Source organism: Schistocerca nitens, chromosome 8 (genome assembly GCF_023898315.1).
Source record: "Schistocerca nitens isolate TAMUIC-IGC-003100 chromosome 8, iqSchNite1.1, whole genome shotgun sequence".
Taxonomy (NCBI): domain Eukaryota; kingdom Metazoa; phylum Arthropoda; class Insecta; order Orthoptera; family Acrididae; genus Schistocerca; species Schistocerca nitens.
In genome coordinates, this window is record NC_064621.1 from 243,348,210 (window position 1) to 243,363,349 (window position 15,140).

The 15,140-nt window shown below is 38.3% G+C and overlaps 1 protein-coding gene across 1 annotated transcript in view; it reads left to right on the forward strand.

Annotated features, from left to right (window-relative positions):
• LOC126199500 (sodium channel protein para-like) overlaps positions 1-15,140 on the forward strand; it is a 391,295-nt gene that overhangs the window by 159,100 nt on the left and 217,055 nt on the right. Inside the window, exon 5 of the mRNA XM_049936423.1 lies at positions 1,241-1,332. Coding sequence (XP_049792380.1) covers positions 1,241-1,332 — 92 coding nt within the window. The remainder of the gene's footprint in view (positions 1-1,240; positions 1,333-15,140) is intronic.

Sequence of the window (15,140 nt, forward strand, 5' to 3'; positions counted from 1 at the left end):
AGAGCAAGGGTCATTCCAGTTACCTTTTCTGTGTGAGTGATCAAAATTTATTCAGAATTAATTAAACACCATGTTTTCACATCACTTTGGTACAGTCCTTGTAGCTGTCAAGCAAGGAAATTTTGTTGTTATAATTTGTATGATAAATGAGGGAGATACAGTGACACGCTGTCCCTGAACAGCATATTTGGTGTCAGTATCCTCTAATTCGAAAGTTCTCATATATAAATGGGGATAGAGCATAAGCCCCTGTTGATGGTAATCCATCAGCCATATGTGGACAGTAAACTAATCAGCCTGGTTTCTATTTTTTGAAAGGAGTGAGAGATTTTGGCTAACCCTTTCTTTTCATTTCACACTCTCACATAACAACAGAAACATAATTCTTCACTCTACGAACACTTATCACCCCTTCTGTTACCCATTTGATACAACACTGATAAATTATCACAACTAAATCTTTACCAGTAAAACTGCTAGATTTCTATTTTTCACCGAAGCTCATTAGCTTCAATTTGAGGAGTATATATGTAACCATTAAATTACTAGAATAATGTAGACATCAGATAAAGTATAGAAAATTTTTATGAATATTGCTTGACCCATTTTGTTCTTTCTTGTAATTAATCACTTGTGGAAAGAGTAAAAGAAAAAGGAGTCTCTTAGCTAATGGAGTGTATCTGCTGTGCATTTTGAAACATGGTGTGTTAAATGATGGTAAATAAAACGGCAGAATTATAAGAAAAACTATTAATAGTTTTCTGAAAGAGGTACTTGATAGATCTTAAATGATACAAAGCTGAATCTGATTAGTTGACAAACAGTTTAAAATTTCTTAATTATTTGTTCGGCATTTTTAAGCATCCTATTGTCTTGGTAATAACAGTTTGATTTGTTACAAATCTTCGTAAGTTGCCATAACATGTTATGGCATACTCCAGAAAATAGTGCATGGTTGTTTTGCTCTGTTTTTCACTTGTATGCACTCATTTCTACAAAATAGTAAAATATCTATTCTGTTTTATGTACTGGCTAGATATGATTTTATGTTTTGTGACACGTTGTTAATTTAATTCAGACCATATGCTATTCCTTGCACATAAAGATTGCACATGCTGATATGACAGCAAGTAGTACATCATGACAGCATTTTCCTGCAGTGGATGTTTATAATGTAGATTATGTACATCTTATTTGCACAAGTATCAATCCTAATCTCTGTATGTCATTTCGTTTTCAGTTATGTTACCATGGGGATAGATCTAGGAAACCTGGCTGCCTTGAGAACTTTCAGGGTCCTTCGAGCTTTGAAGACTGTAGCTATTGTCCCAGGTATGTAGGCCCATGTTGTTTTCATCCTAACTTAAATTGTTGCACAATAAGTGGGAATAAAACTATTGGTTTATGTGAGGTGCTACAATAAAGTAATGAGACTGATTCTCTCCGCAAGATGTGGCAACCCTGCAGGCTTGCATAGACACAATATCTTTGACCTTGGTCTATAAGCTGTTTCTAGTACAAGCGGCACATCGATGCAACTGCTCAGTCATGAGTTGTGCTGTAATAAGTTAGCACGTGTTTATGTCTCTTGTCACAGAAATGGAACCGCATAATATTGCGCAACGGTATGCCATTTCTTCTTGCGTTAAATTGGGTGAAATCGCGACGACAATTTACAGTAAACTTCAGAAGGCTTTTGGAGAGGAGGTTATGTCAAGAGCTCAAGTTTTTCATTGGCATAAAATGTTTAGTGAAGGAAGAACGAATGTTGAAGATGAAGAGCACAGTGGGAGAACATCAACCTCATGGACGGATGTCAACTTGGCCAGGGTGCATGAGCTTGTACGATCTGATTGAAGATTATCCGTAAAAATGATTGAAGAAGAACTGATCATCAATTGAGAAATGGTTCGTCTAATAATAACTGAAGATCTTGGTATGAGAAAGATATGTGCAAAAATGGTCCCCAAAAATCTCACACCTCAGCAGCGAGAAACATGGAAAAATGTGGCAGCCGATCTTTTAGAGCAAACGGAAATCAATCCAGAATTACTGAGCCTTGTTATCACTGGCGATGAAAGTTGGTTTTTTCAGTATGATCCAGAGACAAAATGCCAAAGTTAGCAATGGTGCTCAAAGGGATCACCCAGACCAAAAAAAAGTTCGCATGTCAAAGTCAAAAGTGAAATGGATGCTTGTGTGCTTCTTTGATTCCAAGGGAATTGTTCATAAAGAGTTCGTGCCTCCTGGACAAACAGTTAACCAATATTACTGCAAAGAAATTTTAGAAAGACTTCGTAAAAGTGTTCTTCATGTCCGTGCCAACATTGCTAATAATTGGATGCTGCATCACAATAATGCACCATCCCATACTGCTCTATTAGTTCAGCAATTTTTAACCTCAAAACAAATTTCAGTACTACCACAGCTACCTTATTAACCAGATATCGCTCTGTGCGACTTTTTTCTGTTTCCAAGAGTCAAAACGGTGGTCAAGGGACACCATATTCAAACAACACAAGATGTCCATAAAGCTGTGACGAGGGTCTTGGAGGATATTACAGAAGATGAGTTCCATAAATGTTACCATCAATGGCTGAAGCGCTGGAAAAAGTGTGTGCAATCAGAAGGGAACACTTTGAAGGAGACAATACTAAACTTGCCTAAAATGGTAAGCAACAATTTTTTTCACATCAGTCTCATTACTTTACTGTTGCACCTCGTGTGTATAGAGAGAGAGCTTGTACTTACCAGTAAGAACTTGGAGATTTTATAGTATAAATTAATAAATATTAGCTAATTGAATTGTTAGTAGCCCAGGTTATGAGACTTGCATTTTTTTATGATGTGTTTTATTTTTCTTAAATGAGGTTATTATTTTTGGACCACTGTAAGCATATACTTAATCACCAAAGACATCATCCCTGTACACTTGCAAAGACAAATCCCGTATGAAAAAACACAAAAACACAAGGACCTGTGTTCCCCCTTACAGCTATATTACTCTATACACAGACACTGCATGGTCTGAACGCCCCTCTCCCCTCCCTTTTTCACGTGTGTCTCAAAGATGGTAATGTGTTCATACTTATATCATGTCAACGCACATCTGCTGTCATTTTATAAACTATGCTAGGATCATTGGCGAAAAATTGTCAGCCATTGAGCAGCAATCTAGTGGACATATGGAAATGACCACTGCAAATGCTCTTTTTATTTTTGTCAACTTTTGGCCCAATAAGACATCACAGTCACCTGCTCTACATTTTTAAAATTAATATTAACCTACTGCATAAACTTCCTTATGTTATCACATACTTATATAATACATTTGTAGTATTCATGAAATAGTTTTGGCACCCAGTATGAAGGTTGTGAGAAGTGAATTCTCTACACCAGAAAAGTAGTTGCTATATCTAGACAGTGTATTTACATGCTTGTCTTGTCACAGTGTGATCACTACTACAAAAAATAAGTTGGACAACACAAATAGATATGATTAATAATAATTTATTAGTAGTTTTTTCCAAAATAAATACTCATTTTACTACAGTGTAGCACTATTGTAAAAGTTCTGGGCGTTGGTCTAACCTAACTCAGTGAATGTTGACTGTCCTAGTAGTCACTCTGCCTGGACTGCTGCGTGGAGATGGTTTGAAGTTCAGGCTGAGTAAATGATACACACTTCAACACTAGACATTGACTATCTGATGAAAACTCATTGACAGCTGCTGAGCTGTGACTGTGGTAACTTCTCAGTAACTGGTGATTGGCAATAACTGCTTATCTGCAGCGACTGACTGAGTGAAGGTGTGCATGGTGGATGAATGTTTGTCTGTGAACTGTTTTGCTTATGAAAGGAGTCATTCCTCATGTACCCACCATCTGTGCAGGCAGACCTAATTATTGGTGGATAGATTGTACTACTTGTAAGTCTTGTGATGGAAGCATAATGTAGTTCCTGTTATGTTTTCTGTCTGTGTGGTGATGGACCATAGCTAAATGGTGCCATAATTGGAGACTTCCTAGCAAGTGGTGCCCTCTGTAGATACAGCTGTGTACCATAACTTACTACAGATGCGGTATACCTCTCATGGGGTGGGGGGAGTTCATTAGCTTCATACTTCCATGCTTGCAGACTCATGTATTTGGTAGATGAAAACATTGTTACTCCCCTTGGCATTTGCCTGCAACACCAAGGAAAACAGGATCCAAAACCTCAATGAGGGGGTGGTTGTTCGAGCAGTTTGCCACATCTACTCCCATCTTCTGTGGAATGAGACATGGTGACCACCTCTGTCTGGCCTTTATTGGTTGGCTACAGTTGGATTAAGTCAGTTTTAGCTGCCGGCTGCAAATGCAAGTTCCCAAGACATCTGGCTGCATTAAAAGTCGCATGATCCTGAGAAAGAGAACAGCCTGGGAAGAAGGAAAGATGAAATATTGGGTTTAACATCCCTCAGCATCGAGGTCATTAGAGGAAGACCACAAGGTCGGATTGTGTCATGGGTGTGGAAGGAAATTGGCCATGCCCTTTCATAGGTACCATCCCGGCATTTGCCTGGAGTAGTTCAGGGAAATCCTGGGAAACCTAAATCTGGATGACCGGATACGGATTTGAACTGTCGTTCTCCTGGATGTGAGTCCAGTGTGCCAACCACAGACCTACCTCACTTGGTAAATAGCAGCCTAGGAATTCTGCCTATATGTGCATGACTGCATAGCAACCTCATTTGATTTCTATAGCACATTGTTACACCAGCCATAATTTGAACTTTATACATAATATTGCTGAGCTGCTGAATGGCTTTTCTTGGTACCCAATATTTGTTTCCATATTTCTACATAGTAATAAATACGTGATCATTTACTTAAAAAAGAGGGAAAGAAAAAACTTCCATCTGTGGATGCAAGAGTGGCTTTAAAAGTGCCATTAAAATTTGGTATGGCCTCCCTAGAAATTTTTCAGCTGGAGATTTTGTCTGTTGGAGTGGCTCTGTACGCAGGAAGAAATATTAACACTGCATTTTCTGTAATGTACTACTGAGTGAGCTTTGTCATGTGAGACTTGAAAGCCCATACAAATCTTTCAGTAAGCCTGTAGGCTTGAGAACGAAATGGTGTGGTTTTGAAATATGAAATGCCATTTCCTTCACAAAAAAGTTTGATCTCCTGAGATGATAACTTAATGGTATTTCCCATATCTATTGACTTCGGCAACTCTTCAGTGGAGAAAGTCGTTGACAAAGCCTGAACTGTTTTCATAGAAGTAATGGATGACATTGTTTGACATAAGGAAATTTTGAAAATATATTGATGATAATTGGCCAGTAGGTTCCTAAAAATGGTGCAATAAAGTGTATGTCTAAATGTGACCAGGGTTCAGATGCCTGTGTCCACAGAAGATATTGTTGAAGAGGAACTGACTGGTATTTTTAGTGTAAGTGGCATTTAGCTAGCATTGTTTTTATGTCTCTATCTATATTTTTCCAGTAGCAATACTCTCTGGCAAAGCACGTGGTACATATGATCCCCCAGTGGTCCCCCAGTGGCATTGTGTAGCAGTTGAAGGACTTTGGGCTTAAGACTGTTGGGAATAACTATTCGTGTCTTTCATGTTTGTGAAAGTGGCAGAATGAAACCCACTTAGACAGTGAAAGTCTGTCTCATCTGCTAGTAAGATTTGATTTTCGGTTGGTTCATCAACTGTTAACCTATAAACCACCCTGATTGAATGTGCTGTTTATTCTTGGATAATACTGGATCCCTAGGCACAATTTTGACAGTTAAACTGGAATTCAATGGGGAATTTTCCATAGTGTTGTGACTGATTAAATATAACCATGCATCAGTAGAAGTATCAGAATTTTTGTCATGTCCTATTGGCAGTTGTGATACCAAGTTTGCATTCATGTTTTGAGCTGAACACCTGAAAATATTTCATAAAAAATAGTTCGACGAAAGATATGCTCAACACTGTTCAGCAAATTGCATAACCATTTGCATATGTGTTTTTTCTCCTGTTTCGTCTTTTTCCTTATGTTTACTCTTATCCATTTGTAGGAGAGTTAATTTTTTACTATTTGACTATTGCAATATTCATTGGATCTCAGCCAACACTGTGCCAGTTGTTTCAACTTTGTCTGACACGACCAGAGAGACTGACTTCATCATTTGTAAAGTCCTCCATTCGTTTGAGGCATAGAACCACATGCTGTCTTGTTCCCTGAATTCATTACTTTCTTGCAATGTTTATTGAGAGACGGCATTAGCTCAGTGTCTCTCACCAGGTCTTCCGTGATCATGTAGTACTTTGGCCAAGAAGCTACATTTGACTCCTATCAGCTCCATATTCCTCATTTGACATGATTGAAAATCTGATTGAATTTCAGTGGGAAAGTGGTCAGAACCAAGAGAATCGAATGTGTTTTCCATAAAGAGCATAATGAGAACAATAGAAATTAATTGTAAATATATTATTGTTAACCACTGTCCAATAAAGTTGACTGTAATTAAATTATTGTCTTCTGTGAGAGTCACCAGTTCGTGTCAGTTCTAATTGTTAACAAGAGTGCCCAATGCAAAACAGAGCTATCTGAAATCATCATGAATAATAAATAAATTTGACAGATGTCTAATAAAACTGCACCAATGTCCTCTTTTCATTTAAATTCTAGGTGGTTTGTACACTTGAACAATGTACGCTTCTGAGGTTCCTACTTTCACTTCAGCTGAAACTACCTGGAAATCCTAAATCAGTATGTGAAGTTGAACTTACATAAAATCAGTGTTTAAAGATCAGTTCTGTCATCCTTCGTTGTATACTGTATTAAATGATACTGGCTAAATCTTTTGTAACATGATGGTCTCAATCAACAATTTTACAGAAACTATTTGGTTAAAAAGTTTCATTTTTGTGTTACTTCTAGCTTTATATGTCACATTCATTATAACATGCCCATCATTTCAATAACAGTCATAGTTATTGTGATATTTATGTGAAAGTAATACACTGCACAAAATTCAAAAAAGTTTGAAATGAAAAATAGGGATCACAATGATTTTGCATTTGGTGCATATTACTTAATATGTTGCTGTGTATGAAATTTAGCTAACATATTGAATTTTTCTTTAGACGTGGGTGGAGGTCTCCGTCAGTCACCAATCTCGAGAAAATTGATCTGACGTAGTGCACTCATTTGTGATCACACCACATGAGCGTTGAAGCCAGAATGAAATACCCAGAACATTCCTCATATTTCATAAACAGTTTGAGATGTCAAAATGAGATTGTGGCAAATGATAGCACACACAGAGGAGAGTGTTATTATTATGCAAAACTTCATCATCTTCCATGTTATTCCACTAACCTCAGACTTTTCTGATGACCGAATGTAAGTTTTAAGAGCCATTGATAGCTAGTGAAATGAGAAGGGCTATGGGTTGTGGAACTATGTAAGCGAAGTATTTACATGTTTATTTTGTACTGAGGATGTGCTTTTTCATAAGATGCTTACCTTACTTTTCCTTTGTAACTCAAGTAACAAATTTAGAGATGACTGTCTCTGAATTCTGTCACAATTGTGTCCGCACAACATGTTAGTGAGGTGAGACTGTGTAGTCTCTGCTGAGTTTTCGCAAAAGAAGCAAATTTTAACATGGCAAGAAGAGAAATGGGTAGGTTTTCCCTACTTGTGACCTTCTCTGAAAGTTACAAATGATTAACAAACGAGGCAAAAATAAATTGCTATGTTCTTGGTGGAATTATTTTTAGATACTGACCAAAGAAGAGATGACAGATCTTTTTTGAATGGTCACCATGCAAGTGTGGGTGTGAAGGGTCCCCACTTAATATTTACAAAAATTGAGAGTGCAGACGTCAGTTTAGAACAGCACTTCCCCTTCAGCACTTGGCATTTTTCCTACAGTACCTCCCCACAGCCCCCACCATTACTGCTCTCCCCACGCCTGCCCTGCCATCCGCGCATCTACCAACCGTGGTATTCTGCGTGCACTTTAAAAAGCATTAAAAATTATTGCATAACTAGGCATGTATATCATGAGAGAATGTGGACACTAATCAATAGAAAGCTATTTGTAAGACAGATAAAGATCTGGATGTAGTCATTGTGTGTGTAGGGTTGTTGAAAATAACAAATTACAAACTCGGTGGAAATAACACATAATGAGCTGAAAAATGTATGAGTGAAAAAAAAAAAAATACTTCACTAGCAGTACTGTGTTGAAATGAATTTTACCTTCAATTTTTTGTTGGAATGCGAATGTGCTGGAAGGTATAAACCTATCAGGCAGCCCCTTTTTGTGTCTATGTCCATATACTGCAGACCACTTTAAAGTGCATGGCAGAGTTTTCTGAACATACCACATATTAACATATCTTCCCATTTGATGTGCTTGTGGAGGATGGGAAAAATGATCCTGCACTGGAATTAGTGTAATCTTGTTTTTGTGACCTCCGTGTGTGCATTATGGAGAGAACTGAAGTACATTCCTGAATTTTTCACTTAATTCTGGTTCTTGAAAGTTTGTAGGTTGGCTTTCGTGGGATGGTTAGTGTGTATCTTTAAATGTTTGCTAGTTCATATTTTTCAGTGCTTTGGTAACACTGTCCTGTAGGTCAAATGAATCTTTAACCATTTGTGGTACCTAGTGAGTTGGTGCTGTGGTTAGCAAACTGGACTCACATTTGAGAGGACAATGGTACAATCCTGCGTCTGACCATCCTGATTTAGGTTTTCCCATGACTTTCCTAAATTGCTTCAGGCAAATGCCAGGATGGTTCCTTTGAAAGGGCACGGCCGACTTCCTTCCCCATCCTTCCCTAATCTGATGAGACCGATGACCTCGCCGTTTGGTCTCTTCCACCAGATCAACCCCAACAACCATTTGTGCCTCTCTGTATTTTGTAAGTTCAATCTGATATGGATCCTCTATGCTTGAGCAATATTCTAGGATGTGGGTCCTCCATGCTTGAGCAGTATTCTACAATAAGTCAAATGCATGTTTTGTGAGCAATCTCCTTTGGAGACTGACTACATTTTCCCAGTATCCAACAAATGAACCAAACTTTGCCATTTTAATGAAAAATAGATTTTAAAAAATCTACTCACTAAGTGGCAGAAGGAGAAAACATATATAAAGGATAAGTAAATGTGCAAGCTTTCAGAGCCAGTGGCTCTTTATTCTGACAGAAGGGTTGAACACGAAGGAAGAGGGATGAAGGAAAAAGACAGACAAGGTTTAAAAATGGTGAGAGCTCAGAAAAGTCACCCAGAACCGCAGGTCATGGGAGACTTAGCAGTCAGGATAGGAAGGAAGACTGTTTGTAGCCATTGTACCCTGTATTACCATACCTTCCCATTCCACATGCATTTGGGGGACTGGAAAAATGACTGCTGTGGTGTAATTCATCTAATCTTGTCTTTGTGGTCCTGTATGTGTAATATGGAGAGTCTTTCCTTCATCCTTTCCTTCTCATCCCAACCAATAAGTCTTCCCTCTCTTGGTGTTCTGGGCAACTTTTCCAAACTCTCTCCATTTCCCAGACCTCACCAGTCCTCTTCCTCCATCCTTCTTCCTGGCCATTTAACTCTTTTTGCTAGAAGGAGCCAACTTTGCTATCTCCTACTGCCACTTGGTGAATAGATTTTTTTTTATCTATCCAATTACATTATATTTTCAGAGTTCACCAGTTGTTTTACCTACTATTGAGCCTATGTAATCATCCCGTTACATATTCTCACAAATTCTTACATCAAGCTCTTGTATGGATTCATTGAATCAAGTTGAGACGCATTGATGCTTAAATCATAAGATTTAAATTTTGTTAAGGATGCAGTTTTACATTTTGGAACTTAAAAGCAAGTGGTAAATATTTGCATCAATGTGAAATCTTGAGTGGACATCGCTGCAATTTTTTTCAGAAGGCACTTCATTGCAGACAGATGTGTGGGGCTGCTATTAATATTGTCTGCCAGATGATTAATTTACATTATGAGCAGCTACGATTCCAGTGCACTACCTGGAACACACCTGAAATTACTTCTACATCTATCGATGACTGGCCATCCAAGATGCAGTTATGTGTCCACCATCATATCATCAATCCCTTCACAAATAGTGTTTAATACTGTTAGATTCCACTTATTTTTTGCACAGTGACAGTTGAACACAATATGAATGCTAAGCCCTGGGTTTATTATATAAATGTATGTATGCTTATAGCAGAACACTGTGACCATTATTACATCTACATCTACATCCATACTCCGCAAGCCACCTGACGGTGTGTGGCGGAGGGTAGCTTGAGTACCTCTAACGGTTCTCCCTTCTATTCCAGTCTCGTATTGTTTGTGGAAAGAAGGATTGTCGGTATGCCTCTGTGTGGGCTCTAATCTCTCTGATTTTATCCTCATGGTCTCTTCGGGAGATATACGTAGGAGGGAGCAATATACTGCTTGACTCTTCGATGAAAGTATGTTCTCGAAACTTCAACAAAAGCCCGTACCGAGCTACTGAGCGTCTCTCCTGCAGAGTCTTCCGCTGGATTTTATCTATCATCTCCGTAACGCTTTCGCGATTACTAAATGATCCTGTAACGAAGCGCGCTGCTCTCCGTTGGATATTCTCTATCTCTTCCATCAACCCTATCCGGTACAGATCCCACACTGCTGAGCAGTATTCAAGCAGTGGGCGAACAAGCGTACTGTAACATACTTCCTTTGTTTTCGGATTGCATTTCCTTAGGATTCTTCCAATGAATCTCAGTCTGGCATCTGCTTTACCGACGACCAACTTTATATGATCATTCCATTTTAAATCACTCCTAATGCCTACTCGCAGATAATTTATGGAATTAACTGCTTCCAGTTGCTGACTTGCTATATTGTAGCTAAATGATAAGGGATCTTTCTTTCTATGTATTCGCAGCACATTGCACTTGTCTACATTGAGATTCAATTGCCATTCCCAGCACCATGCGTCAATTCTCTGCAGATCCTCCTGCATTTCAGTACAATTTTCCATTGTTACAACCTCTTGATATACCACAGCATACCTTCAGAATCTACAGGAATAAAATTAAAGATCCCTCTGCTGGTTATTATTTATTTTGCCCTCTGGTTTTCTTGGTAGTCATTACATGTACACCAAATATTTTGCACACAGATGAGACTGCTGAGTCACATGGCAAGTTCTTAAATTTTTGTTTCAGAATGTCAAGCCAGTAATGCTAAACACTAATATCCCTGTTATGTAATCTTATTTGTATACTTATAACAGTGAAGATAATTATTTGTATACTTAGCAACTTAGTAATTTTTCTTTTATTTTTAGAAATTCCTCTGTGCACTGGTCACACAAATACTATGCAGTTTGCTTTTTTAATGAATTTGTCATATTTTGTCAATTCAGGACTTGTTGTACCACAGAATGCTTATAGAAACCTACCATTTCTTAAACTAGTTTTACATTCATCTCAGGAACTACCAGTATAGATTGTTGGAATTTCTGTCCATGAACTTTAAAAGTAATCATGCCCTCTGTTTCTACATTTTTGCCCTCAAGATTCCATTATACCAACTGTACACACTAGTTACTGGATAGGCTAGACTTCTCCTTGCACCTTTGTACAGGGCATATCATAATTAATGGTGTTAACACATACAGTTGAAAGTATATGATACCAGAAACAAACATGGACTCTTAAGATTCATACCTTAAGAGCTATGAGCTCTACTTCATCTTCGATACTGTGAAACAAATCCCTTCTTATTGCAAGTCATTTGCTTTCTGCAATTTGAGTTGTGGGTTATGGTAGTTACCACATTTTTAAGAACAATAAGTAGTAAATATGTTTGAATAAACGAATCATGGATCTTGCTGCTGGTGGAGAGGAATAAATACTTCAGCAATACAGATAGCCTACTGTAGGTGCAACCACAGTGGAGGGATATCTGTTGAGAGGCCAGACGAACATGTGGTTCCTGAAGAGGGGCAGCAGCCTTAAGCCTTTTCAGTAGTTGCAGGGGCAACAGTTGGGATGATTGACCTGGCTGTAACATCAGCCAAAACAGTCTTGCCTGTGCTGCTACTGTGGAAGGTTGGAAACAAGGGAAAACTACAGCCATAATTTTTCCCAAGGGCATGCAGCTCTACTGTGTGGTTAAATGATGATGACATCTTCTTAGGTAAAATATTCTGGAGGTAAAATAGTTCCCCATTCAAATCTCTGGGCGGAGACTACTCAGGAGGTTGTTGATACCAGGGGAAACAAAATGGGTGTTCTGTGCATTGGAGCATCAAATGTCAGATCCCTGAATCAGGCAGGTACGTTAGAAAATCTAAAACTGGAAATGCGTAGGTTAAAGCTAGACACAGTGGGAATTAGTGAGGTTTGGTGGCAGGGGAGCAGGACTTCTGGTCAAGTGAATACAGGGTTATAAATACAAAATAAAATGCAGGAGCGTGTTTAATATTGAATAAAAAAATAGGAACATGGGTAAGCTACTATGAACAGCATATGAACACATTATTGTAGCCAAGATAGACATGAAGCCCACAGCCACCACAGTAGTACAAGTTTACATACCAACTAGCTCTGCAGATAAGAAGGAGATAGAGGGAATGTATGATGAGATAAAATAAATTATTCAGATAGTTAAGGGATATGAAATTTAATTTTCATGGGTGACTGGAATTTGATAGTAGGAAAAGGAAGAGAAAGAAACGTAGTAGGTGAATATGGACAGGGAGAAAGGCATGAAAGAGGAAGTCGCCTGGTAGAATTTTGCACGGAGCATAATTTAATCATAGCGAACACTTGGTTTAAGAATCATGAAACAAGGTTGCATACATGAAAGAGACCTTGAGACACTGGAAGCTTTCAGATTTCAGAACCAGGTTTTAAATTGTAAGACATTTCCAGTGGCAGATGTGGACTCTGACTACAATTTATTGGTCATGAACTTCAGATTAAAACTGAAGGAACTGCAAAAAGGCAGGAATTTAAGGAAATGGGACTTGGATACAGTGAAAGAACCAGAGATCCTAGAGAGTTTCAGAGGTAGTGTTATGGAGTTACTGACAAGAACAGGGGAAAGAAATACAATAGAAGAAGAATGGGTAGCTTTGAGACACGAAATAGTGAAGGCAGCAGAGAATCAAGTAGGTAAAAAGATGAGGGCTAGTAGAAATCTTTGGGTAACACAAGAGATACTGAATTTAATCAATGAAAGGAGGAACATAATAAAAATGCAATAAATGAAGCAGGCAAAAGTGAATTGACAGGAAGAGCAAAATGGAAAAGCAGGAATGGCTAGAGAACCAATGCAAAGATGTAGAAACATATATCACAAAGGGTAAAATAGATGCTGCCTACAGGAAAATTAAAAGAGGCCTTTGGAGAAAAGAGAACCACTTGTATGAATATCAAGAGCTCAGAAGGAAACCCAGTTTTAAGCAAAGAAGGGAAAGCAGAAAGGTGGAAGGAGTATATAGAGAGTTTATACAAGGGCAATATTATGGAAATGGAAGAGGATGTAAATGAAGAAGAGAAGGCAGATATAACATTGCTTGAAGAATTTGACAAAGCTCTGAAAGACTTAAGTCAAACAAGGCCCTGAGAGTAGACAACATTCTGTTACAGCTAGTGGTAGATTTGGGAGAATCAGCCAAGACAAAACTCTTCCATGTGGTGAGAAAGATGTATGAAATAAGTGAAATACACTTGGACTTCAAGAGGGATGTAATAATTCCAATTCTAAACAAAGCAGTTGTTATCAGGTGTGAAAATTACTAAACTATCAGTTTAATAAGTCATGGCTGCTAAATACCAACACGAATCCTTTACAGAGGAAGGGAAAAACTGCTAGAAGCCAACCTCAGGGAAGATCAGTTTGGCTTCCAGGGAAATGTAGGAACACGTGAGACAATACTGACCCTACGACTTCTCATAGAAGATACGTTAAAGAAAGGCAAACGTTTATAGCATTTGACAATGCTGACTGGAATACTCTCTTTCAAATTCGAAAGGTGGCACAGTTAAAATACAGGAAGTGAAAGGCTATTTACAGTTTGTGCAGAAACCAGATGGCAGTTATAAGAGTCGAGGGGCACGAAAGGGAAGCAGTGGTAGAGAAGGGAGTGAGACAGAGTTGTAGCCTATCCCCAATGTTATTCAATCTGTGAAGGATTCAAGCTGTAAAGGAAACAAAAGAAACATTTGCTCTAGGAATTAAAGCCTGGGGAGAAAAAATAAAAACTATGTGGTTTCTTGATGACATTGTAATTCTGTCATAGACAGCAAAGGATGTGGAAGAGCAGCTAAAAGGAATGGACAGTATGTTGAAAGGAGGATATAAAATGAACATTAACAAAAGCAAAATGATAATAATGGAATGTAGTCAAATTAAATCAAGTTATGCTGGGGCAATTAGATTAGGAATGAGACACTTTAAGTAGTAGATGAGTTTTGCTATTTGGGAACCAAAATAATTGATGATGGTCAAAGTATGGAGTACATAAAATGCAGACTGCCAATGACAAGAAAAGTGTTTCTGAAGAAGAGAAATTTGTTAACACTGAGTGTAGATTTAAGCATCAGCAAGTCCTTTCTGAAAAATATTTGTATGGAGTGTAGCCATGTATGGAAGTGAAACGTGGACAGTAAACAGTTAAGAAAAGAAGAGAATAAAAGCATTTGAAGTGTGGTGCTACAGAAGAATGCTGAAGATTAGATTGGTAGATCACGTAACTATTGAGGAGGTACTGAATAGAATTGGGGACAAGAGAAATTTGTGGTACATCCTGACTAGAAAAAGGGATCGTTTGATAGTATACATTCTGAGCTATCAAGGGATCACCAATTTAGTACTGGAGGGATGTGGGAGGGGGGATAAAAACTGTAGAGGGAGACCAGAGGTGAATAAGTAAGCAGATTCAGAAGGATGTAGGTTGCAGTAGTTACTTGGAGATGAAGAGGCTTGCACAGGATAGAGTAGCATGGAGAGCTGCATCAAACCAGTCTTTGGACTAAAGACCACGACAGTAACAACAATTTGAGAGGAGGTAGTATGGACCAAAACAAGAAAAAAGTTCAGTAAATGTGGGCTCTAAAGTGC